The 27484-nt window shown below is 42.3% G+C and overlaps 1 protein-coding gene across 12 annotated transcripts in view; it reads left to right on the top strand.

Moving 5' to 3' along the window:
* Window positions 1–27484, top strand: part of RIMBP2 (RIMS binding protein 2) — a 522092-nt gene that overhangs the window by 327706 nt on the left and 166902 nt on the right. For all 12 annotated transcript variants that reach the window (XM_043966745.1, XM_043966763.1, XM_043966824.1 and 9 more), the window contains 2 exons: window positions 2847–2936; window positions 17275–17397. In XM_043966745.1, the coding sequence (XP_043822680.1) occupies window positions 2847–2936; window positions 17275–17397 (213 nt within the window). The remainder of the gene's footprint in view (window positions 1–2846; window positions 2937–17274; window positions 17398–27484) is intronic.

The following is a 27484-nucleotide window of genomic DNA, read 5'->3' as shown; positions in this document are numbered from 1 at the left end:
TCCTTCACCTTCTTTTCCTTTTCCATCCTTCCTTCTCTCTCCACTCTTCTTCCCCTTCTCTCCTTTCACCTATCTTTCTCTTCTCCTCCCTTCCTTTTCCCCCTCTCTCTCCTTTTTTTTTTTTTTTTTTTTTGGTGAGGCAATTGGGGTTAAGTGACTTGCCCAGGGTCACACAGCTAGTAAGTGTTAAGTGTCTGAGGCTGGATTTGAACTCAGGTCCTCCTGAATCCAGGGCCAGTGCTCTATCCATTGTGACACCTAGCTGTCCCTCTCTCCTTTTTTTTTTTCCCCTTAGTGAGGCAATTGGGGTTAAGTGACTTGCCCAGGGTCACACAGCTAGTAAGTGTTAAGTGTCTGAGACTGGATTTGAACTCAGGTACTCCCGACTCCAAGGCCGGTGCTCCATCCACTGTGCCACCTAGCTGCCCCTCTCTCCTTCTTCTTGCCATGACTCCTCTTCCACTTATTCTCCCCACTTCACCCTCCCCTCCTTTTCTTCATCCCCTTCCCCATTTTTTTCTCTTCCCCATCTCCTCTTCTTCCTGCTTCCCCTCTTTAGACAAAAAGAACAGTCTCTTTCCTCAACTAGCCTACATTCCACTGGGGACACATCCACACAAATAAGTAAATGTAAAATCCAGTCCTCCCCTGGCTATTATTTCCCTATCTGTGTTGTCTTCTCCTATGAGAATGCAACATCCCTGAGAACAGGGACTGTCTCCATTTTGTATCTGTATTAGTAGCACTTAGAAAAGTGCTTGACACACAGTAGGTACTTCATAATTGCTTTTTCATTCAATCAGAGGCCTCCCATTTCCTGGCTTTGACACCTCCTTGGTGCCACACCGTCTTGTGAAGTGGAAAGACTCAAATTTAAAGCCAGAAGTGACCTCAGAGGCTATCTGGTCCATTGCCCTCACTTTTTACAGATAAGGAAACTGAGGGCCAAGTGACCTGCCAAATGTCAGAGGCAGAAAGAACCTAGTGTGTCTGAAGCCACAGTCAGGGCTCTTTCCACCATGTTGCATAACCTACACAAGGTCTATTAGGATGCAGTGGCAGGACCCCAGTGCTAGTCCAGGCTTCTCTACTTATTAGCTGGTTAACCTTGGGTCAATCCCATCATCTCTCTGAGCCTTGGTTTTCTTGTCTGTAAGACAGAAAGTTTTTTCCTAGTAAGCATATTAGTTGGTTGTATTGAAATTGTGCATAAAAAGGTTGGCATTTTTAAATTCATAGTGTTATAAGGGAAAATGCCACAATAAAAAGTTAATTGACATTACACTATGAGATCCTTGAAGGGAGGGACTGTCTTTTGATTTTTCTGTGTATCTTCAGTTTTTAGCATAGAGCCTGGCATATGGTAGGTGATTAATATATGCTTGTTGGCTGATGGATAATTAATTATAATGTAGATCTTTTAATAATATATAAATTTGAGTTATTGTTGGTATCTTAGCCAAACTACCTTGAAATTCCTCTGGGAATTATGGGGTCATAGACCTAGAGATGGTAGGGGCCTCAGGGCCTCCTACTCCAACCCCCTCATTTTACAGATGGGGAAACTGAGGCCCAGAGACTATAAGTGACTTTCCTAAGCTCATGCAGGTCACAGGGGGCAGAGGCAGGATGTCCCAGGGAAAATTACGTTTTTGCCCACTTGCCCCATCTCCTAGTCCCTTGCATTCTGTTAAGTATTTGGTACCCTAAGCCTTTCTTAGAAAGCTTCACAAAAACATTCTACCCAGGCTTGACTTCCCTGAGAAAGCACACCATGAAATAGACCTTCTTCACCTTTCACTCCAGAATCTTGGAAAGCGATTGTTATCTCTTCCTCATAGGGTTGTGGGAAGGGCACTGAATTTGGAATCTATGGTTGTGGATTCAAATTCCAGTTCTTCCACTGACTAGTTCTGTAACCTCAGCCAAACCCTGATGTACTTCTCGAAATATTTGGAAATTCTTACATATAACTCTATAATGACATGAATTGTGCTCTGCAAACTTTAGAACAACATTTGTATGGTGAGTTGAGATTTATAAAGTACTTTTTACACATTTCATTTAAGGTGGTAAGGCAGTGCAGTGGATAGAGCTTTGGGCCTGGAGTTAAGGGTGCTTGAATTCAAATATGACCCAAGTCATTTACTATCTATGTGACCCTGGGCAAGTCACTTAACCTCTTTTTGTCTCAGTTTTCTCAGTGTAAAAGGAGAATGATAACAGCATTTACCTCACAGGGTATTGTGAGGATCAAATGAGATAATTTTTGTAAAAATATATTGTTCAGTTGTTTCCATTTCTTCATGACCCCATTTAGGCTTTTCTTGTCAAAGATACTAAAGTGGTTTGCTATTTACTTCTCCAGATCGTTTTACAGATGAGGAAACTGAGGCAAACAGGGTTAAGTGACATGTCCAGAGTCACACAGGTAGTAAGTATCAGAGGTTGGATTTGAAATCAGGTCTTCCTGACCCCTGGCCTGATACTTTATCTACTGCACCACCTCGCTGTCCCTAAAAGCACATTAGTTGGTGCTATATAAATGTTTATTCCTTCCTTCCTTAAAAAAACTCTAAGTATTATCAACCCCATTTAACAAATGAGAAAAGTGAGGCCTAGGGAAGTGAAGTGATTTGTCCAATGTCATATAGCTAATATTGTGTCAGGAGTATGATTGGAATCCAAAGCATTATTCTATCCATTACCTCCACATTGCCTCTCATTTATGCCACATTGTCAATTCCAGCCTTTATTATCCCACTCAGATCTCCCTCCACCTACCCAGCTGGCTTCTTAAGATCTGTACAAAAGGTGTCTCATGGGGCCATTTTCTTTTCTTCTAGGAGCATGAATTGAAGGATGCTGTACAAGGGAAGAGTCGCCTGAGACTTCAGTATGCTAACCTTTCCCACAAGGCACTGCAGTATGAGCAGGTAACCATGTGCTGACCTGACCTGACCTGACATGGGGGGAAATGACTCAACATAGCATAGCTTACAAATAGACATGAGGTCCAGTAGTCGGGTCATTATAGGAATTCTTTTAAAATTATTTTATTTTGTTATTTTTTTCAATCAAGGAAAAAATCCATTTTCTCTCTTTTCTACCCCCACCTCTTATATTGAGAAAAATTTAAACAAAAATGAAACCCTTGTAACAAAAATGCATAGTCAAGCAAAACTAATTCCCACATTCACCATGTCCAAAAATGTTTCTCATTCTACTTTGTGAGTTCATCATCTCTCTCTCAGTGGTAGTGGTAGGTGACATGTTTCATCATGGACCCTCTGAAATTGTGGTTGGTCATTATATCAATCACAGTTCTTCAATTTTTCTAAGTTTAAAAATAATATTGTGGTTATTATAGAAATTGGTCACTTTGTTTTGCACACTTCATTCTGCATCAGTTCAAATCAGTCTTCTAAGGTTTCTCTGAAACCATCCTCTTCATGATGTTTCTGTTATGAATTATTCTATTACATTCATATACCATAATTTGTTCAGCTACTCCTCAGTTGATGAGCACCCCTTTAGTTGCCAATTCTATAGTACCATAGAACCACTATAAGTATTTTTGTGCATCTGGATCCATTTCATCTTTCTTTGCTCTACTTGATGTATAACCCTAGTAATGGTATCAGTGAATGAAAGGGTGACAGTAAATGAGAGCTTAGTGACTTTTGGTGCAGTTACAAATTGCTTTCCAGAATGGCTGGACTAAATCACAGCTCAACCAAACATGTTGGTTTTGCTACAATCCCTTCCAATTCATGTTTTTTCTTTTTTTTCTTTTTGGTGCCAATTTTGTCAATCATTGTATTTCTCTAATTCTGATTTTGGAGTATTTTTTCATATGGCTATTGATATCTTGGATTTCTTCCTCTGAAAACTGCTTGTTCTTATCCTTAGATCGTTTTTCAATTGGAAAATGCCTCTTATTCTTATAAATTTGAATCAGTTCCCTAAATATCTTGGAAATGAGACCTTTATTAGAGAAACACACTGCAAATATTTTACTTCCCAGTTATTGCTTCTCTTCTAATTTTAAGCACATTCATCTTATTGGTGCAAAAACTTTTAAATTCCATATAATCAATCTGCTTCTGCTCCTGTTTTTTCTCTTTCCCTTGTTCAGAATCTATCACAAGTTCTTACTCTTTTGTTCTTTCCTTCTAAACCCTTCTTTGCAGTCTACCCTCTATAATTAGAGTTTGTTTTGCTTAGGAATAATTCCTTCTTCAATCTTCTTCTTGTTCTCCATTTCCGATTCTCCTTTCCTTCCTGTTTGCCTGTTGAGTGAAATGTATTCCTGTACCCAACTGTGTGTGTGTGTGGTGTTCTTCCTTTCTTTGACCATTTCAGATAAAAGTGAGGTTCAAATGTTTATAGAGAAAAACTAGGTGTGGCAGTAGATAGAACCCTGCACTTGAGTCAGAAAGATCTGAGTTCAAATGTGGCATCAGATGCTTATTAGTTGTGTGACTCTGGGAAAGTCACTTAACCTCTGCCTACCTCAGCTTCTTCATCTGTAAAAATGAAAGTAATAATAGCACCTACCTCCCAGGGTTGTTGACCATGACTAGATCCCTTATCTTCTCTGGTTCTCTGCAAAGCAAAGGGGCCGATCCCAATATTTATTTTTTAATCATAAATACTTTTATTTATAGTTTTGAGTTCCAAATTCCATCCCCTCTCCTCTCCTCTCCCTGAGGCAATAAGCAATCAGATGTAGGTTATACATGTGCATTATAAAGCATTACCAGAATAGTCATTTTGTATAAGAAAACTTGAATAAAAGGAAAAAATGAAAGAAAGTGAAAAGTAACATGCTTCTGTTCGTGTTCAGTAAATATCAGTTCTTTCTTTGGAGGTGGATAGTATGCTTCATCATTAGTCCTTTGGGATTGTCTTGGATCATTGTATTGCTGAGAATATTAAGTCATTCACAGTTCTTCATCAAACAATATTACTGTCACTGTGCACAATATTCTCCTGGTTCTTCTCATTTCACTGTACATCAGTTTATACAAGTCTTTCCAGACCTTTTTGAAGTCATCCTGCTTGCCATTTCTTTTTTCTTTCTTTCTTTCTTTCTTTCTTTCTTTCTTTCTTTCTTTCTTTCTTTCTTTCTTTCTTTCTTTCTTTCTTTCTTTTGGTGGGGCAATGAGGGTTAAGTGACTTGCCCAGGGTCACACAGCTAGTAAGTGTCAAGTGTCTGAGTTCGGATTTGAACTCAGGTACTCCTGAATCCAGGCCAGTGCTTTATCCACTGCACCACCTAGCCGCCCCTTTGCTTGCCATTTCTTATAGCACAATAATAGTTCCTCACAATTATATACCACAACTTGTTTAGCCATTCCCCAATTGATAGACATTCCTTTGATTTCTAATTCCTAGCAACTATGAAAAAAGCTTCTATGAATATTTTTGTACAAATAAGTCTTATTCTCTTTTTGGGGGTTCTTTGGGATAAAAACCTAGCAGTGGTATTACTGGATCAAAGGAAGCATTTTAGCAGTTGTGTGGAAAATGGATTCAAGAACTAAGTCATATCTGTTAGATTTAGTACTTAGGACATCATTGTTGACCTTAGAAAGAGAAAGCAGTTTCAGTCAAGTGGTGGGGTCAGAAGCCAGATTGCAAGGGACTGAGAAGTGAGTGAGTAGGAAGATAGCAGAAAGCAAAAATCCCACAGGGGACGCATATAAGCTGGGCAGTGTTGGAACTGCCACATTAACTTTGAAATGTACAAAAAACAACAGAAAGAAGTGTGTAGGAGGTGAGGCAATGGAGTCAATACATGTATATAAGTTTTTCTATAAGTTTGGCCTAGAAAAAATGTAGGATGATAATTTGTAGATAAATGTGGTTGATAGTATGGTCAATCAAAGGGTTTGTGTGTGTGAGTGTGTGTGTGTGTGTGTGTGTGTTTTAAGGTTGGTGAGAAATCAATCATGTTTGTGGGTGGCAAGGAAGGGGCCAATATCAGAGAGGAGAGGGGGGAGAGGAGAGAGAGAGAACAGAGAGAAAGACAGAGACAGAGAGGCAGAGAGAGATGGAGGGAGAGAGAGAAGGGGGAAAGGGAGAAGGGAGAGGGAGGGAGGGAAAGGAAGAGGGAGAGAGAGGGAGAGAAAGGGGAAGAGAGAGACACAGAGAGACAGAGAGACAGAGAAAAAGAGGAAGAAAAAAGTATAGGAGGAGAAGGAGGGAAGGAAAGGGAGTAAAGAAGGAGAAAACAGAGGAGGAAGAGGAGAGGAAGAGAGAAGCCAACAAGTAAAGAATAGACAATGATAGGGCTTGGAGAAGGGAAGTAGTTTGCTATACATGGTTTTTATTTTTCTCAGTAAAGTAGGAGTGAAGTTCCCTATAGAGAAGGATGGAGGGATCAAAGGCTTCAAGAGAGAGGTTGGAAATTAATGCTGTAGTTGGTATCACATTGGTCTTCAAGATCCTTTAAGATTCTTCACACTCTGTAGGAGCCAATCTTGGAAACTTACCTAGAGTGGAATACCTAGTGATCAGTTGATTATCCTGCAAAAATATTTTAAGGGTTTTTAATTACTATGCTGTAAAAAGAAAGCAAAACAAAACAAAACAGCTATGTGGTGCAGTGGATAGAGCCTAGAATCAGGAAGATTATTTTTTTGGACTTCAAATCTGGCCTCAGATATTTTCTAGCTGTGTGACCCTGGGCAAGTCACTTAATCCTATTTCCTCAGTTTCTTCATCTGTAAAATATACTGGAGAAGGAAATGGCAATGGGGGCAGCTAGGTGGCACAGTGGATAAATCACCGGCCCTGGATTCAGGAGGACCTGGGTTCAAATTCGGCCTTGGACCCTTGACACTTACTAGCTGTGTGACCCTGGGCAAGTCACTTAACCCTAATTTCCTCACCAAAAAATAATAACTTTAATAGGTAAAATATTCTGCCAAAATCAACTCTAGATAGTGAATCTGGGTCATATTGCCTTTGCTTTTTTGATATCTAGCACCTACATATGTTCATGCTATCCCTCCTAGAACTATCTTGTATTCATTCCATATACGCATGTATGTACACATATTCACATATTTATATATGTACCTATATGTATACAGTATAGATACTTTCTATGTATATATTCTGTCTCAATTAGACTATAAGCTCTTTGGAGGAAGGCACCATTTTATTATTGTCTTTGTGTTGCCAGCATTTAACACAGTGTGTGGCGTCTGGGATGTGATCAACACATGCTTTTTGATTGAGATGGAGAGGGTGCTCAGTTCATAGATTAAGGGCCATAGAAAAGAAGCACTGCAGATATCAAATTTAGGGATTTAGGGAAGAATTCAGTATAGGGATGAGAGTGAACAAATGTAAGCTCCTTGAGGGTAAGGACTAATTTACGTTTGCCATTGTACCCCTAGTGCCTAGCACTGTGTGTAGTACGCAGAAGGTGATTAATAAGTGTTTATAAGATTGTTGCTCGCTAGTTTGATTAAAATCAAAGATCACACTTTTTAACTTTTATTCTTTTATCCCTATAATCACACATTTTAAAAATAAAAACTGTTGTTTAGGGCTGAGGAACACTGAGCATTTGCTCAGTAATGCTGCTTAGTAAATGTTTGGCAGCTGTCATTGGAACCCAGTCAGAGCTGTGAATAGTCTTGTTGGCAGGCACACAGCCTCCTTGTCTCCCTTCCTGGGGTCTGGCTCGGGTTTTCTAATAATGCCCCCAGACATGTCACCGTTCAACATCCCTGGCTCCACAGTCCATACCCAGTACATCTTTTTCTTGTTTCTTCCTTAAGAAGCAAGTTTTGAAATTTGATTCCTCATTGCCTGCCTGAGACAGTCTTGTAAATGGAGCCTCCTGGAGCAGCTTTAAGGGAGCAGAAAGGGGCAGAGGCAGAGAGAGAATAACAGGAAAGGCCAACAAGCAAAGACTTCCGTCAGTCACCCAGCGCTCTTGTCTGAGCCTTTTCCAGGCTCAATTTCTCTCCTGTCTAGCAAGCAGAGATAAAAGGGTGGGATCTAAGTCCCTGCATTAAAATGTCTGTGCCGGGGGCAGCTAGGTAGCACAGTGGATAAAGCACTGGCCCTAGATTCAGGAGGACCTGAGTTCAAATCTGGCCTCAGACACTTGACATTTACTAGCTGTGTGACTCTGGGCAAATCACTTAACCTTCATTGCCCAGCAGGAAAAAAAAAAAAAAAAAAAAAAAAAAAAAAAGCTCTGCCCTCATTGCCAGAGTTCTCTTTCAATCAGTCAGTTGACAGATTAATCAACGAACCATGGCAAAGACACTAGGGATAAAGAAACAGAAATGAAACAAACTCCTGCCCTCTAGGAACTTGTATTCTATGAAAGCCTGATCTCTGCAGTGACTTCCTCCATATTTTGTAACCTCCCACATTAGCAAATGGATCAGCAAGCATTTATTAAGCACCCACTGATTGCCAGGGACTATACTAGGCACCGTGGATTGAGAAGCAGAAGAGAAACAATCCCTGCCCTCAAAAAGCCAACAGTACAATCAAAGAAAACTCCACCGGCTCATAGTCAGTTAACAAACATTTATTAAGCACCCACTCTGTGCCAGGGATGTGGTTTTTTTTAAAGGTAAAATCAGTAATGTAAAACTGCAAGGGATCTCAGAATCCATCTAGTCCAACCGCCCCCCCCCAACTCTGATTTTATACATGAGAAAACTGATGTGTTCACATAAAGAAAGAGAGAAATTGAAAACTTTGAGCCACCTGAGTCTGAGGACATCCAGGAAAGATGATGGAGTGCCAAGGAATACCAAATCTTGCTCATAGTGCCAGCTTAGATTTGTGTTATGGCATTAACACTATTTCAAGGACACACGCAAACCTTCTTGAAGCTGGGGAAGGACAGGTCTTGGTTTCAACTACCTACATTACAATCTTTGCGCTGGTAGCAGAGCAAAATTCATTATCAGGACCCTTAATTATGGATGCAAGGAAGTAACCTGCCTGCCTCCTCCCTGAAGTCTGCATGGAGATAATTGGCATGCCAGTGCAAAGATGGAACATCGGACCCTCTGAAATACTCGGTGGCAGCTCCCCTGAGTTAGTCGCCTTGTCAGATGAAGGGAGGCAATCAAATTGAGTGTAAAGGATGGTGATATAAATAGGAAATGGGTGGCTAAAAATTTAATATTTGTGAAGTACCTCAAGGAGCTGATGGTTTGTCACTGGGAGTGCTTCTTCTATCACCTCCAATAGCAACTCTTCCCTGAGTATAGTAGAAACACAGGATCCTATATCTAGAGTTGGAAGGAGGCTCAGAGGTCACCTTGTCCAACCCCCTCACTTTTTTTTTTTTTTTTTTTTAGTGAGGCAATTGGGGTTAAGTGACTTGCCTAGGGTCACACAGCTAGTAAGTGTTAAGTGTCTGAGGCCGGATTTGAACTCAGGTACTCCTGACTCCAGGGCCGGTGCTCTATCCACTGTGCCATCTAGCTGCCCCAACCCCCTCACTTTTATAGATGAGTAAACTGAGGTCTGTGGAGGTTAAGTGACTTCTTTGCACAAAATCACCCAGGTAGGTGGATTTTTTGAGTTTCTGCACCAGAAATATTTGTCACCTTCAAAGAGATGACTCCCAACCCACTTAGCTTGGGTGGTCCTCAGACAAGAGACATTGTTTCTTACATCCCTTGTTCCACGCTTACAGCCTGTCAGAGCTTTTGAGAACACAGCGACACCTCTCCATGTGCCCTTGTATCGTGGGTGCTTACCACAGTAACTAGAACATAGTAGGTACCTAAGAAATGCTAGATGTAGTAGGGGATGCTCAGTGTAGAGACTGCAGGCCATGGCAGGGTAGACACTGCAGAGATCGTTAGATTGTAAGCTCCTTGAGGGCAGGGACTTTTTGTCTTTTTTTGTATCCCCAGTGCTTAGCACAATGCCTGGTGCATAGTAGGTGTTTCATAATGTTTATTGAATGAATGAAAGATCAGGATTAGGGATCAAAGGGGGAAGGATATTAGTGGAGAGATATCAGGGTCTGAGAGAATATAAACTAGAGGACAGGACCTGTTTCCCTTTTTCCTTTGTGTCTTCAGTGTCAAGCATAGTACCTGGTACATGATCATTGCTTAATAAATGCAGAAATGAGAAGGGCAGAGACAAAATTAAACAGTCTCTCAGGAAGCTTATTTACTATGTTGGCGGGGGGGGGGGGGCAGGAAGGAGAGCAACATGTCCATGTCTGCTGAAGTCTTCTCTCCTCCAGACTATATACCCTTAGTTCCTTCCCTAGATTTTTTTTTGGGGGTGAGGCAGTGAGGGGGTAAGTGACTTGCCCAGGGTCACACAGCAAGCAAGTGTCAAGTGTCTGAGGTCAAATTTGAACTCAGGTCCTCCTGAATCCAGGGCTGGTGCTTTATTCACTGTGTCAGCTAGCTGCCTCTGCTTCCCTAGAATCTTAAGGCCCTTCCCCCATCCTGATCAACCTCCTCACAAGAGTCTCTAATTTCTCAATGTTGTTCTTTATAATAAGGAATTATTACCAATAGTATTAATACCTTCCTGTGATCTCACACCGGGAGGGAGGACCCACCTAGGTGGGAGCACAGATCCCTGCAAATGAAGCTTGCTTTCCCGAGACCTATGAATTCATCAATACAGGAACTCCCAGCATAAAAAGGCCCTCCTTCATAGCAATTGTAGCTCAGTAATTTATAGTCTTAAAGGGTTTCCTGGGACTACTCTGTTACTTACTCATGATCACATAGTAAGTATATGTTAGAGGCAAGATGTGAACCCAGAGCTTCTTGACTCTAGCCCCAGCCTTTCATCCGCTATACTCAGGCTGCTTCTCAAAGTAAGATAGTGATTTAATTATGCTCGTTGTTCAGCTGTTTTTCAATCTTGTCCGACTCTCTGTGACCCCATTTGGGTTGGATTTTTTTCAAAGATAAAGCAGTTTGCCATTTTCTTCTCCAGCTCAATTTGCAGATGAGGAAACTGGAGAAAACAGGGTTAAGTGACTTGCCCAGGGTCACACAGCTAGTAAATGTCTAAGGCTGGATTTGAACTCAGGAAGATGAGTCTTCCTGACTCCAGGCCCACCACTCTATCTACTATGGCAACACCTAGCTGCCCACACAGCTGCCCTGCAGATTGTGCTTACTGTTTCACAAAGCACTTCCTCATACATCATCACCCTGGAACCTCACAACAACCCTGTAGGGTAGTTGGGGTAGGACTTGATAGCCACATTTTTCATTTGAGGAAACTGAGGCCCAGAGAAATCAAGTGTCCTTCCCAGGATCACACAAGAAGTTAGTGGAAGAGTCAGAAACTGAGCTAATTTTCCTGTGCCCTTCCCAGTGCACACACTGCCTCTCCTAGCACCAACAGACAGAGGCTGTCTGGGAGCATCCAAGTGCAAACTCCACGCAAAGATTGTGCTTTGCATGGCAATGCTAATAAAAGAGCCCTTCGGAGTCCGGAAACTGATTTATTTTCCAGTGTCCTGAGGTGATTTCTTTCTGGGCCAGTGCTATCAACCAACAGGCGGCAGAGAAGGGCCACAGCAGGGCCGAAGTGTGAGGCAAATGAGCAGCAGCCTGGTGGAGCTCGGGTGTTTTCATCATCCCACCAGGCCTGTGGCCCAGGCAGCAATCTGGGTCAGCTTCCATTTGCCACAGGGTACGGCAGCACCGGGCGGCTGTGCACCCCATGTGATCCCGTTTCACGCATGCCCCTTGTGCTCCTGGGCAGACGGCTTGGTGAGGGTATAATTGCACTCATGCTTAGTAAGAGTTTTGTATTGCAAATTCAGCAGGCAGCCTTGCCAGAGACCACCAGCCAATCAGCACTAAAGATAGCTTTCTTGGTGGAGCTGAACTTTGACCTGTGTTTGGATGAAAGGGATAGAAATGTGTTTTAGGAAAAATGACCTCTTCTTGGAGTAGATTGTGCCATACAGAGATTTCACTTCCAATTCTGAACCTTTCTGACAAAATGAAGTGGAACAGAAGACTTTCTGCTTATAATCACATAGAACTTGACACCAAAGTAGCAAGGTTAGGGGCACTGGGAAGCAGTGTCCAGGAATGTTGGTGGCATCTTAGCTGAAGTTCATCTCCTTCACATTCTTCCTCCCCTGGGCCAGTTCACACATTCCCAGCCCGGGATCACTCCTACAGTGGTTTGCCATTTCCTTCATCACCTTATTTTACAGCTGAGGAAACTGAGGCAAACAGGGTTAAGTGACTTGCCCAGAGTCACACAGCTAGGAAGTGTCTGAGGCTGGATTTGAACTCAAGAACATGACTCTTCCTGACTCCAGGCCTGGCACTCTCAGTGCTATGGTGTTATCTAGCTGCCACCCCCCCCCCACTGAGGAATACATGATATCAGTTGTACAATGAGCAATTATGAATTTGTGCTTCATGGAAGTTTTAGGGATAGGAAAAGTGAGAGGTGTGTTCTACTTCTTAGGCTATAAAAGGACTTCAAAGAATAGCAGAAATCTCAGATTTGTAAAGGATCTCAGTGGCCAGCTGGTACAACACATAGCTGAATAATAACACAAGCAACAAGTGGTTTCCCAGTCTTTGTTTGAAGACTTCCCATGATGCAGAATCCCACATCCTCTTGTGAAGCCCATTCTACTTTGGGAAAACTTTAATGGTTAGTAGATATTTCCTTATTCATCAGGCCTCATTATGTCTCTCTGCAAATTCTATACATTTCTCTCAGGGACAATCAGAAGAAGCCTAATCCCTTTTCCACATGCTAGCTCTTCAAAGCCTGAAGTAATCATCATGTCCCTTCTGAATCTTCTCTTCCCCAGGATAAGCATTCTAACTTATTTAATCAATCCTTATATCACATGATCTGCAGATCCTTCATCATCTTAGTTGCCTTCCTCTGAATGGTCTCTCCAAATTATCCCTGTCTTTCCTAATATGTAGCCCCAAATTCAACATGCACTAATTTTTTTTTAATTTGATTTTGTTTTTTGGTGAGGCAATTGGGGTTAAGTCGCTTGCCCAGGGTCACACAGCTAATAAGTGTTAAGTGTCTGAGGCCGGATTGGAACTCTGGTCCTCCTGAATCCAGGGCCAGTGTTCTATCTACTGCACCACCTAGCTGCCCCTCAACATGCACTTATTAAGCACCTCCTTTGCATAAGCATCAGTGACACAAAGGCCATGTCCTCAAGAAGATGACATTTATGTGCATTAAAAAACTTAAGGCAAGGGGCAGCTAGGTGGTGCAGTGGATAGAGCACCGGCCCTGGAGTCAGGAGTACCTGAGTTCAAATCCGGCTTCAGACACTTAACACTTACTAGCTGTGTGACCCTGGGCAAGTCACTTAACCCCAATTGCCTCACTAAAAAACAAAAACAAAAAACAACCAAAAACCAAACAAAAACTTAAGGCAAAATGTCATTGAGAAGATGACATTAATGAAACGTGAATAAAAATTAATGCAAATTATATATATAGTAATTCCTAAGGAGAGGCCATCAGCAACTGGGAGGATCAGGACAGGCTTCCAGCACGGAGTAGCACCCAGCCTTTGGTTCAGTGATTGAAAGCCTACTATTTCCTGTGGTCGCCTATTCTTCTATGAAATAGCTTCTCTTGAAGCATCATGCCCTTTTCTTCTCTTCCCTGCTTTCCCTAGCCCCCTGCAAAAAATAACACCTTGATCCAATGTTCTGGGAAGCTAAAAACCAATGGTTTTCAGAAGACTGCTGACTCTAGGTTTGATGCAAGTCACAAACTGATCATGACATTTTCACCCTTGAGAACTTGAAAGTAATTTTTTTCTCTGGCTGTCTGATGCATCACCTAATAGTAAAACTACTTTAAGACATTCTTATCAACAAAACCTCTCCATGACCTCTTCCAAGAACACCTTCCAGGCAGGTAACGCTGAAGGGGCTGGAAAATTCATACCTCCCACATTCTGCATGTCTGGTGGTACTGACATTGTCACCTTAAGTAAACATCATGACATAGACAGTGTGTGGAACGGATGAAGCTTCCCTACAAAAGAGCATGACCTTCAGAGGACCTGTTATAGCAGCATGATTCATGTGAAAACATTTTAGGGAGAAAGCAAATGTTCAGCTTGGTTAAAATGGGTCTTTTCTTTCTGCATCATAAACCACAAAGGGAACTTGGAAGTAAATGGGAAACTGTTTCTAGAGCTCTTTCTTATGACTCACACTTGTCAGAAGCCAAAGGATAGAACTGGAGTCAGTGGACATCCCTGAAAGGTCATCATCCTTAAATAAAGGTACTCATCTGTAAAATGAGGTAATCGACTAACATGATTGCAAAAGTTTCTTCCAAGTCTAACAAACTATGAGCATTTTTGGTGGGGAGGGGGTCTAGACCTGTGACTCCATCAATGGAGGGAACTTTTGTGGTAAAATTCTCTCTACTGACATTGATTGGCAATTCATCCATAGCTTATGGTCTTGAAGATTTACTTGATGCCCTGAAAGGTTAAGTTATGTGTCTAGGGCCATACTACTAGATAAGAGGCCTTCTTGAGTCCAAGACTGGTCCTCTATTCACTATGCCACACTACCCTCTATGAGTCATGTTGTCCTTAAAATCATGACAAGGATTGGGTGTGGTGATGCAGGCCTATAATTTCTGCTACTGGTAGAGGCTGAGGCTGGTTGATTACTGGAGTTCAGGGTTTCTGAGATACAGGAGAGCTAAAGCCAATTGAGTGTCTGCACTGAGTCCAGCACCAATGAGCCCTTGGTAACAGAGGACCATCAGGCTGCCTGAGGAGGGGTGAAATGGTCTTAGGTTGGAAAAACAGAACAGGTCAGAGCTTCTGTACTGACCAGCATTGGGATCAAGCTTCTGAGTAGCTACTGCACCTTTATCCTGGGTGAGTTAGAGAGACTCAGTCTAAAAAAATAAGATATAAAATTAAATAAAAAGAGTGTAAGGGCCAAATTTATTATGGGGAGAGTTAATTGGGTGGCTCACCATAATATTGGGGTTCAGAAAATAATGAGGGACCTCTAGGTCCAAACTTTCCTCCCTTCCAAACTGAAGTTTTTTAGTTATTGCTCCCAGGCTAATAAGAAAGGAGATTAACAGCCTCTTTTCCACAAACAAACCAGGTTTTATTAATGGGAACAAAATTTACAACAAAGGTGAAGTTCATAAAGCCAGGGACAAGGGAATAGGGGAAGAAAAAAAGAATAAGCTCCCCAGTTCTAGCAAAGACTGACTCAAACTCCAAACTTGCTTCCAGTTCAGCTATGACTGGCCTCACTTCCACAAACTCACCACCTGAGGTCTGTAGTTTCAATGAGAGTCAGCTGTGCAGTCCCTCTCCGCTCCGCTCTGAAGCTCACCCAAAAGGAAAGAGGGCTTCCAAGAGCAAGCGTTCCCCTTTCCTACCTTCTTTCTCCCTCCCCCAAAGGGGAGGTCCTTCAAGCTGGTTGGCTGAGAGTGGTTCCCCTGCTGATGTCAGTAGTACACCAACACATCACTTAGGGCTGGCCAGGTATGGCCTCCATCCAATTCAAACAATACTAAATCAATCAGGTGGGGCCCCTGGGCATCTGCCAAATTCCATTATTTTAATCCAAAGAGCCCAGGAGTTGATATAAATATGGAATGTTAAAGCTGAAAGACATGTTAGGGTTCATCTAGTCCAATCTCTTATCAGAGGAAATACAGGAGGAAATAGACCAAGAGAAGAGAAGTGATTCGGTCAAGGCCATCTAGATAGTGTGCAGCTAGGTGGTGTAATGGATAGAATGCCAGGCCTGGAGTGAAGAAGATCTGATTTCAAATCTAGCTTCATATACTTAACTAGCTGTGTAACCATGGGCTGGTCACTTAACCCTCTTTGCCTCAGTTTCCTCATCTGTAAAATGAGCTGGAGAAGGAAATTGCAAACCACTCCAGTAGCTTTGCCAAGAAAACCCCAGACGGGTTCACAAAGAGTTGGAAGTGACTGAAATGACTTGAACAACAGCTTAGGCAATATATTTCTATAGTGCATTCCTTTAAAAATGCCTATGAAGTAATTAAATTATTCTTCATTTTACAAATGGTGAAAATTAAATTCCAGTTAAGTCAAGTGACTGGCCCATGGTCACATATCTAGTGCTCTTAGAGCCAGGATTTTCATTCTAAGGGTCCTCAGTCACTATGTAGTCCAATTGATCTCTGAACAAGAATTCCATCCACAGAAAACCTATCGTGTAGTTTATCCAATCTTATCTTGACTTCCAGTGAGGAAGAACCTACTACTTCCTGAGGCAGTTCAACCCATTTGAGAATAGATCTTACTTTTAGGAAGCTCTTCCTAAGTTTGCCTCTTCGAAAATTCTTTTTCTCCTAGCTTTCTCTGGGACCAAACTTGCTGTTGTTCAGTTGGTTCAGTTATGTCTGACTCTCCATGACCCCATTTGGGGTTTTCTTGGCAAAGATACTGGAGCGATTTGCCATTTCCTTCTCCAGCTCATTTGACAGATGAGCAAACTGAGGCAATCAGGGTTAAGTGGCTTGCCCAGGTTCACACAGCAAGTAAGTGTCTGAGGCTGGATTTGAACTCAACAAAACTGAATCTTCCAGACTCCAGGCTCAGCACTCTATCTACTGCACCACCTAGTTGCCTTTTGGGGCCAAATACCCTAAATCCAATGGCTTCTCCACAAGACAGCCCTCCAAATACGCAGACCCGCCCCATCCCTCAACTTTCTTTTCTCTTGGCTATCACCCTCAGTTCCTTCATGTCATGTTGCATGAACGTGAGGCCCTTCAACATCCTTATTTCTCTCCTCTGGTGACTATCTCTCTTAAATTGCAGCTCCCAGAACTGAGCACAGTGCCCCACATTTAGTTTGACTAGTGCGAATCAGACCCACGTCCTCCTGATTTTCATCCTAACCCTCCTTCCCCTATCCCACACTGCCCCTCAATGATTTTAAGTAGCAGGGGTGAGCCTCAACACTAAGTCTCCTGTCTATTATTCCAGAGTTCTTTCCATGATACCAGGGGGGTATCTGTGGTAGCTTGGTTAGCAAGTGAGCTAACCCGTCCTTCACCACGAGGGGCTTTTATGTAAATGAGTCGGAGACTTCCTGCCCTGTATTTATCCAGTTTCAAGAAAGGTTTGGAATTGTGCATCTCCCCCTTATGTGCCTGGCACTGAGCTTAGCATTGGGCATAACCGAAACAGAATTGAAAACAGTCCATGCTTCAGGGAACTTACATTCTATTGTTTTCCTTCTGACTTTTTTAAAGGTAAAAGCAGACTATGATCGGCTCAGCCACACCCTCACCATAGTGACCAAAGAACGTGATTTGGTTGTGAAGGAGAAACACCAGCTCCAAGCCAAACTGGAGAATCTAGAGCAGGTCCTAAAGGTAAGTTGCGCAGCCCAGCACTGGGTTCTCATTTCTGGATTCGTCAAGACCAATGTGAGAAAGAGGGGAGAAGGATAGGGTATGGAATGACAGAGGAGAACCTCAGTGGCATTTATTCCATTTTTGTTTTGAGACTGGTATCCACAAGAAGTTGTGAAGGTTATCGTTGCGGGGCAGCTAGGTGGTGCAGTAGATAAAGCACCAGCCCTGGATTCAGGAGGACCTGAGTTCAAATCCAGCCTCAGACACTTGACACTTACTAGCTGTGTAACTCTGGGCAAGTCACTTAACCCTCACTGCCCCACCAAAAAAAAAAGATTATCATTAAAGAAATACATGATTGAAAAAGAACATGGTGACATGACCATGGTCATTTGGTGGGAGTGAATGATGTGCTCCTCTGATATCCTCATGGTACCAAGTGAATATGAGAAAGGCTACCTGCCCGTGTGGGTGAATCCGTTGTATTGAACTTTGGGGACACCGTGGACAAAGGTCACACGGGATAGACAGGTTGTGATTTGCACAGTTGAATTGGGAGAGAGCTGCTCATATTGATGAGATCAGAGGTCTATTGGAATGTCAACAACATGGACTTTTAAGACAACTTCTCAAAAAAAAAAAGACAACTTCTCTCCTTTCCATGGTTAAAAAAAAAACCAAAATAATGAAACATGAATGTTTTTGGAAGTGATGCTATAAAACCAATTATGCATTTCCATGGCTTAGGAGGTTAAATACAGCTGAGCTGGGAGATTGAGCAGAGAGCCATCCTCCTGGAAATGTAGCTTACTTAAGTTGAAAGACATGAGGTATCTGTATTGTTTTTTGGTTTTTTTTAAAGACTTCATGAATTTTCAGCTGCTTCTCAGATGTTTAACAACCTTTCTTATAATGAGGAGAATTAGATTAGAAAATTACTTTATCAGGGAGCAGGTAATTGGCTACTAGCCATGCATTTCTGATGGATCGAAATCTGCTTAAATAGACCATTCCCTTGGATGTGGATGTATAGGAGAGTGGCGGCTTGATTTGCTAATGATGTAATTGACTTGAGTTCTGATAGCCTCCTGTAGACAAGTCATTCTAATTCATACTTTGTAAGCTAGTATGCAGATGACAGAGGCGTTAGATCTGTCACCTTTAAGAGCTGGAAGGTGTCTTATTTGGAAGTGTCTAAAGCTGATTATGAAGATAAGCAGGGGAACATTTGAAAATGTGTTAAAGTTTGTTTCTCTTCCTCCCTTCCCCAACCCCCTCGCCCCCCCAAAAAAAACACCAATCAAATGTAACAACTAATTGAGGTGTTTGGAGCAAGGAACCTGCCCAAGTAGCTTCCTAGCTGAAGTAATGAGGCTGATTTCATAAAAAAAACACGACAACCAGATACTTTACTCTGATGTATAAAGTGGGGCTGATAATACTTACCCCTCTCATTATTGCTTCCAATGAGATCAGGGGAAGTAAGCAGAGGCAAAGGCAGCTAGGTGGTACAAGGGGTACTGGGCTTGGAATCAAGAAGATGCATCTTCCCGAGTTAAATTCTTACCTCAGACACTTATAACTATATGACCCTAGATAAGTCACTTAACCCTGTTTGCCTCAGTTTTCTCATATGGAGATGAGCCAGAGAAATGGCAAACTGCTCTAGTACTTTTGACAAAAAAACCCAAATGGGGCCATGAAGAGTCAGACACAATTGAAATGAATCAATAGCAACAAGCAGAAGCAAGAGAACAACAGAATGTAACAATGCAAGTGTGGAATGTTGCAGTTAAGGTCACTGTATTATTCATTTTGCTTGACTGTTTTACTTTGTTATAAGAGAGCTCTCACCAAATGCAACAATGTGTCTCTAAAACAAAACACACCGATAGAACTACAAGTGTAAAAATAAAAAAATAAATGACAGAATGTGACCAAACAGGAGCTATGAGGAGACACCTCTTCTTTATAGAGAAGGGAGAATCAATAGAGAACAATGAGGAGAATGTCAGACCTTTTGTCATGAGATGGTTGGATTTGAACCCCTCCCTTTTATAATTCCCTGTTATATGGGATAGCTCTTTGAGAGAGGAAAGAGGAAAATGTTGATGATGTAGAAACAAAAGATATCAATACATTTTTATTTTAAAAATGAGACAATGGATTTATAATGCATTGCAAAATCTTAAAAGCCACAGAAATGTCAAGCTCCATCTTGTGACTCAATTTTGGAAGTAGTTCAGTTCCTTTTCTATTCAATTATGAGCCTAATTCAATTGTTGTCTCGTGAGAAAAACATTACTCAACTGTGGGAATTGGGGGAAAACCCTTATTATATTGTTTGAACCTAGTACTTGCATGACTGGGAAGCTAGACCACCTCTATCTGCTGTTTAGAGAAGTATAACCAGAAATTCAGACGGATCCCAAAATTGATGCAAAGACTTTTCCCACAATTGTACATCTCAAGCAATTCGTATGTCTTGTCTGAAAACTGCCTCTGTATTTATCAGTCTGCTATTGTTTCCATTTTCCTTTGATTGTCTGCTGACACTTGGGCAACTGGGCTACCTCCTTTTCTGATTTCAGGGCAATTTGGAAAGTCCCTAATCTTTCCTCCAATTAGAAATCAGATTACCCAATGTTGTATTATTCCCTTTTGATTCATTTGTCTTATTTGGCTAATTGTTTTGAAAACATAAAAGTCTGTGTCCCCCTGTATTTGAGGTCCAGGCCTAAATTGAGGAGGTCGTCCGGTCTCATTTGTCAGGCAACTACCATGCATTGTTTAATAAGTCTATATGCTCAGAAGATCGAACCTTTGTTTCCTCTGTCATTGATGATCATGGTGATCGTGATGATGACCATCATAACTATTTGAAAGGCAGTGTAGTATAGTGAATGGAGAGTTGGCTGTTGATTCAGAAAGTTGTTGTTGTTGCGTCATTTCAGTTGTGTCCAACTCTTCATGACCCCATTTGGGGTTTTCCTGACAGACACTGGAGGGATTTGCCATTTTCTTCTCCATCTCACTTTAGAGATGAGGAAACTGAGGCCAACATGGTTAAGTGACTTGCCCAGTGTCACACAACTAATAAATGTCTGAGGCTAGATTTAAACTCAAGTCTTCCTGACTCCGGGCCCAGTGCTCTTCCCACTGTGTCCTTCCTATTCAGGAGGACCTGAGTTCACATCCTACCCTTGACATTTACTATTTATGTGACCTTTAGCAAGTAATTTAACCTTTCAATGGTGTATGCAACTCTCTAAGACACTACTATTGCAAAACAGGTGTGGATATGCATCAGTAGAGAGAGTTTCCATCCCTGGGAGTTCCTTTTGCAACGAAGTCTGATCTTAATAATAATGATATTTTTATAATGCTTTAAAATTTGCCAAACACCATACAGATATTATCACCTTTATGCTTCCAAAGCTACCCTGTAAGGTGGCTACTGCTGTTATTATTACCTTTATTGTAGAGAGAAGGGAACAGGCTCAGAGAGGTTAAAATGATTTTCTGCTCTTATACTCAATACCCTCTCCCAACTACCTTTATGAGTACTAGTGCTATGGACAGCCAGGTGGCACAATGGATAGAGCACCAGGCCCAAAGTCAGGAAGACCTGAGTTCAAACCGGCTTCAGACCCTTACTAGCTGGGTGACCCTGGGCAAGTCACTTAACCCTGCTTACCTCAGTTTTCTCATCAGTAAAGTGAGCTGGAGAGGGAAATGGCAAACCACTCCAGTACCATTGCAAAGAAATCCCCAAAAGAAGTCACAAAGAGTCCAATGACTAAAAAACAACAATAGTACTGCAACTATTATCCTCTTTGGACATACAAATGATGAAACTAAGGCTCAGAGAGGTTAAAGTAACATTGCCATCTTGCTCGCCATTCCTTCCTCCAGTCTCTCATGTATCAGAGTCACTTTTAGCCATATGATGCTAGAATAATTCAACTCAGTCATGGCTTTATGCACCAGATTTCCAGGCAGAGAGAACTGTCCCACAGTGGAATGGCTACCTTGAAAGTAGTGAGTTCCCCCTCACTTGGAGTCTTTAAGTCAAGGCTAGGAGAAGACTTGCCAGGATGCTATTAGGGGGGATTCTTGTTCAGGTGTGGGTTGGGGTCAATGGCCTCTGAAGTCCCTTCTGCTCAACTCCAAGACAAAATTTTTCTGTGATAGGAGAAAACATTTGCAAAGCTAGCTTGGAGAAATCTATAGGGTAAGTCCATAGACACTCTGCACACTTCCTTGCAATAGATTAGTTTCCTTTTAAATATCTTCAGTTAAAGTAGTCAGTAGAGAAAAGCATATGCTAACTGAGGCTGTCACCACAGCTGGCCCATCTATGTCACAGAAGGGGATTCTGCTTTTGAAAAATATAAGGATGCATTTTTCTTGCTTTTTAAAAAATAACATGGCTAATATGGAAATGTTTTTACAGGATTGTCCACGTATAATTTGTATCATATAGGAAGGGAGGGGAAGAAGAGAATCTGGGACTCAAGTTTTGTTGTTGTTTTTTTTTTTTGTTAAGTGACTTGCCCAGGGTCACACAGCTAGTAAGTGTCAAGTGTCTGAGGCCGGATTTGAACTCAGGTCCTCCTGAATCCAGGGCTGGTGCTTTATCCACTGCACCACCTAGCTGCCCCAAGTTTTTTTTTAAATTTCAAAAATAAATAACAAATTTGAAAAAAACACACTCAAAGAGAGTGATAAGGATGGTCAGTGGAACATTGGCTAACACACCATTTCTAGGGACAATGACAGTATCCATTTGATTATAGTTACAGAACTAGAAAGTTGGAAGGGGTAGAGGTGGGAAGTACCCATGAGGAAGCCCAGTGGCTCTGGAGAAGGTGCCTGAGGAGTAGAGAGCTGAAAGGGTTAAAACCATAGGACTTAGTCTCTAGTTCAAGTAGCAGGGGCCTGGAAACAGGAAGAACTGCTCTGTTAGGTCATGGAGAGGGTGCCATTCTCCATGATGGGGACTGATTACTTGAATCATAATATCAGTTCATGGAAGGAATATTGGAAATCATCTGGTCTGACCTTTTGCATTGTACAAAGAAGGAAACTGATAAACCCACGTGAATGGAACCATAGACCCCTGAGGATGAAATTGAAGTAATATTGACTGGACAGGCAGCCCATTAGCACAAATCAGCTCTTGATTTATTAACCCCTCCTTAATTGGCAAATATGGAGAGAAGATCAGGGTGCTGTCATGGGTTAAGATAGGTTGGGAATACTGAAGGCATGTGTGTGTGTGTGTGTGTGTGTGTGTGTGAGAGAGAGAGAGAGAGAGAGAGAGAGAGAAAGAGAGAGAGAGAGAGAGAGAGAGAGAGAGAGAGAGAGAGAGAGAGAGAGAGGATGAGAAGAGTAGAGAGAGTGGAGTGAGTGGAGAGAAGAGGCAAGGGAAAAAGGGGGCTTTTTATGCATAGCAAGGGAGAGAAAACAAACTTTGCTCACTTCATGAGTTTGCTTAGAACCCATCCTGGCTGCCAAGGCTATTTACAATCAGCCTTGGAGAGTGGCCTTTTTCAGAAGGAAAATATAGCTCCATGTCCGAGTGCTATAAACAGTGAATAAAGAATAAAGAGAGATCAAGAATCTTGTCCTTTCAAACAAGGATTGTGGAGGGAGGAAGGGAGGGAGGGCAATTACGTGCTATTAAATAATTGAAAGGAAATCATCGCCATGCAGTTTTTACAGAATCCTATGTGATCTTGCCAAGTTCCTATAACTGGGGGAATGAGGCTGGCTTGGTGAGCGAGAATGCAGGGAAATAGGTGGTGGTGGCCTTCTTCCCCTGGGTTCTGGAAGAGAGCTCTCCAAAGTTTTCTCCTCTAGGAGAGCACCCCACCCCCTCTAGAGTGACAGGACAATTACATCCCTGGGACATTTGGGCATCAATTTTATGCTGTTTCAAGGCTTTTCAGTTTCTTCTGATATCTTTGAGGTAATCATAGCTTGTACTGAACCCGTGCCCTTTCCCGAGCGGTGAGATCAATCATTCTGCTCTTTAGTAGCAATGTAGGAATGGTGAATTGAACAGCTCACTGGGCAAAGAGGTTCTATACTTAGGACAAATTTCAGAGACACACACATAGTGATATTTTTGTGGAGCATCTGAACGGACTAATCACTACCATCTTTGAGCTGTCCGAAGTCAGTCTCATCATTCTCACTGATGCAGAATGGGTCCTCAACAGTCTATTTTCTTAGACTCCAATTCACAACCAGTCAGTCAATGAGCATTTATTAAATACTGGTTACTTTCAGGGGCAGCTAGGTGGCGCAGTGGATAGAGCACCGGCCCTGGAGTCAGGAGTACCTGAGTTCAAATCCGGCCTCAGACACTTAACACTTACTAGCTGTGTGACCCTGGGCAAGTCACTTAACCCCAATTGCCTCACTAAAAAAAACAAAAACAAACAAACAAACAAAAACCAACCCCCCCCCAATACTGGCTACTTTCATAACTGTGCTAAGCACTAAGGCACCCCCAAAAAAGGCAAAAAAATGTTCCCTCCCCTTAAGAAGTATATAGTTTAATGGGGGAGACTACTTACAAGCCACATACATAAAAGATAGATAAAAGGTAAATTGGAGATACTACTAGCAGTGAAGGAGAGGGTTAGGGCTGAGAAAGGCTTTGTGCACAATACAGGGTTTAATCTGTGTCTTGAAGGAGACCAGGGAGGCCAGGAAGCTTGAGATCAGATTTTTCCAACTCCCAGGCTATGCACTACCCGCCCCCCCCCCCCCCCCCCGCCTTCTCACAAAGTATAGTACCTAGCACATAGTCAGAATATAACAAATGCTTATTGAATTGAATTGAACATGTTTTACCTGTATTATCTCATTTAAACCTCCCCATAACCCTGTCAAATATATACTATAATTTAGTAGAAGAGTTGAGGCTGAGAAAGGTAGTGTTTCCCCCATGTTCATAAAGCTAATGAGTGTCAGAGGTGAGACTGGAATTCAGGACTTAGCTGGAAGCAACTTTAGTTACTCTCTAGTCCAAACTCCTCAATTCAGAATAAAGAAACTGAGGCACAGAGACTTGCCCCAGGTCTTAGATATATAAGATTATAGATTTAGAGCTGAAGGGGCATTAGGGATTATCAAGACTAATGTCTTAATTTTGCAGATAGGAAAACTGAGACACAGTGTGGTTAAGTGATTTATCCACGGTCACACAGACAATAAATTGAGTTGGGATTTGAACCTAGTACTACCAGTATCTAACTTATTATTCCACATTGAAATCCGGTCAGGTTTTCTAAACCTGAACTCCCCTTGCCATGCCACCCAGTTTCTTACTCTATTGCTCACCTCCAAACAGAACTGGGATGCAATCAAAGGTCTAGCCAATGAAGGACTTCCCCCAGCCTGGGGGTATGATTCTAAATTCACTAATGGCTTCTGCCCAGGTGAGATGGGCTGCCTGTCTCTACTTCAGTTCCATCTGGATTCTATACAGAGGAATTGTACCTTTTGGGCGAGGCAGATCCCACTTGGCATTGCCTTTCACTCAGGCAATCCCCTGCAGGAGACCTCATACTCTTTTTTTTTTTTTTTTTTTTTGGTGTGTGTGCTGGAGTGTGAACTCTCCCTCATCACTGATCTCACTTTGTTTTCTCTCCTCCTTATTTGTGGATGTAACCTGCCCTCTCATGTCTCCCTTAACCACGATATTGTCAAGTCCCCAAGGATAGGGTCTGCAGCTCTCTATGTAGTAGAGGCACCAAGTGCAGTGCACCGTTTGCAGGAAGAACTCAATGAATTTTTGTTGAAATCTACAAGGGAGTGTTTGGGGATTGAGGAGCAGAGCATGAGACAGCGTGACTTAGCAGAAGGAGCTTTGTGCAGGGAGTCAGCACAACTGGGCTCGGGTCTCAGTTCTACCAGAAGTCTAACCTAGGCTAAGTCCCTTCTCTGTAGGCCTCATCTTCCTGTTGGAGCAGGAACCTCAATGAACTTGGACTCATGCCATCATTATCTCATAGCTCTAGGACTGGAGGGGGTCTCAGAGGCCATGTAACCCAAGACTTTTATTTTACTGGTGAGCAAACTAAAATCTAGAGAGTCTAAGTACCACCCACAGTGTGAATCTCAGCTCTGCTGGGCAGTGTTGGTCCTATGGTGTCAGCCAGCTAAGATTCAATCCTAGCCTTGACATCTGTGTGACCTTGGGCCTTTCCACCTCCCTTCCTCTCTCCCTTCTTCCTTCCCTCCCTCCCTCCCTCCCATCCTCCTCCCCTCCTCCCTCTTTCCCTTCCTCCCTCCCTCATGTCCATCCTTCCTTCCTTCCTTCCTTCCTCCCTTCCTCTCCCTTATCTCCTCCCTCCCTCCCTTCCTTCCTCCCTTCCTTTCTTCTTTCCTTCCTTCTTTCCCTCCCTCCCTCCCACCCTCCTCCCTCCTCTCTCTCTCCCTCCCCTCCTTCCATCTCCTGTACTCCCAAACTTCTGGGAGCACACTCCACATTCTCAGCCCACAGGACCTTTGCTCAGTCTGTTCCTCATACCTGGAATGTCCTCCCTCTTCCTCTTTCCCTTTTGAATAACTACCTATTCTTTAAAATCAACCTCCAGGAAGCCTTCCTTTGTTTCTTAGGTGGATAAAGTTCTTGGTTTTATACTTTTCCAACTCTCTGTATTGGTGTCATCACTTTATTAAACTCCAAACTCCGTGACTGATTGATTGATTGATTGATTGATGCTTATTAACCAACTGATCTTCTTGTCATAATTAGCCATTGCAATAGGGCTACTGTGGAGGAATGTCAGTTTCTTCATCTTTAAGACACCTAGTTGTGCAGTGGACAGAGGACTAGATTGGGGATAAGGAAGCCCTGTGCTGACTCCTGCCCCAGGCACTTCCTAGCTGTGTGACTCTGAGCCTGGAAAATGGCAATCATAATAGCACCAACCTCCCAGGGGCTCTTATGAGGGTCCAATGAGATAATGTATGTAAAGTGCTTTGCAAACCTTAAAGTACTCTATGAATGCTAGCGATTATTAAGATGAGGGAAGTGGACTAGCTTCCTAATGTCCCTCCTAGTGTTAACATTCTGTAATCTTATGAGTACACGAAGGCAGGCCCCATCTCTTATAATAGTTGACATTTACATAAGGCTTTAAAAGTTGCATACTGTTTTACATAAATCATTCCATTCAATCCTCACAGCAACCCTGTGAAGTGGATGCTGTTATTTACCCCCTTTTCTACAGGTGAGTAAACTGAGGCACAGAGAGGTTAAGTGACTTGCACAGGGTCACTTAGTGAGCAGATATCTGAGGCCAGGTTCAAACCCAGGTCTTTGGAGCCCAAGTCCAATTCTCTCTCCATTACACCACACTGCCTTATGAAGCTTTCTTTCTCTCCAGGCCCCCAGCCCATCTCATTGCATTGTTGATTGACTAATTGGTTGTAGAACCATTTAGCAGCAGCAATAGATTATCTATAATCCATGTAGGTAGATTCATTCTTAGAAGTGAAATTCAAGGGGAGGCATTGTGTGAGGAAAGCAGACAAAAAAGTCTCCTTGGAGGTCATCTTGACCTTGTGTCAGTCTGGTGAAACTTATGGCCAACAACTCAGAAGAAAGTTTTTAAATGAAAAAAAATTAAAGAATAGGATTTCAGGGGGCAGCTAGGTGGCCCAGTGGATAGAGCACTGGCCCTGGATTCAGGAAGACCTGAGTTCAAATCTGGCCTCAGACAGTAGACAGTAGCTGTATGACCTTGGGCAAGTCACTTAACCCTCATTGCCCTATAAAACAAAACAAAAATAATAGGATTTCAAATGAACCAATATTATTGGAAGATATTTATCTATATTATATAGAGAGATATCCATGTGTACATATGTTCACACACATGTGTACATATATTCACACACATTCATACATACAAGTACCTTGAACACAGACACCAGGTTAAGAATTCCTACTTTAGGTAGAACAAAGAACTGACATCTCTAATGAGAACCAGACAACGGTCACCTGACCCAAAGCTGACCATGGAGTGGGGGGTCAGTGCAGGGATGACCGTTGGCCAATTCCCAAGTAGACATGTGTGTG

This window comes from Dromiciops gliroides, chromosome 1, assembly GCF_019393635.1.
Source record: "Dromiciops gliroides isolate mDroGli1 chromosome 1, mDroGli1.pri, whole genome shotgun sequence".
NCBI classification, from domain to species: domain Eukaryota; kingdom Metazoa; phylum Chordata; class Mammalia; order Microbiotheria; family Microbiotheriidae; genus Dromiciops; species Dromiciops gliroides.
Note: the sequence above shows the minus strand (reverse complement) of the source record. Positions and strands in the feature narration are given on the sequence as shown.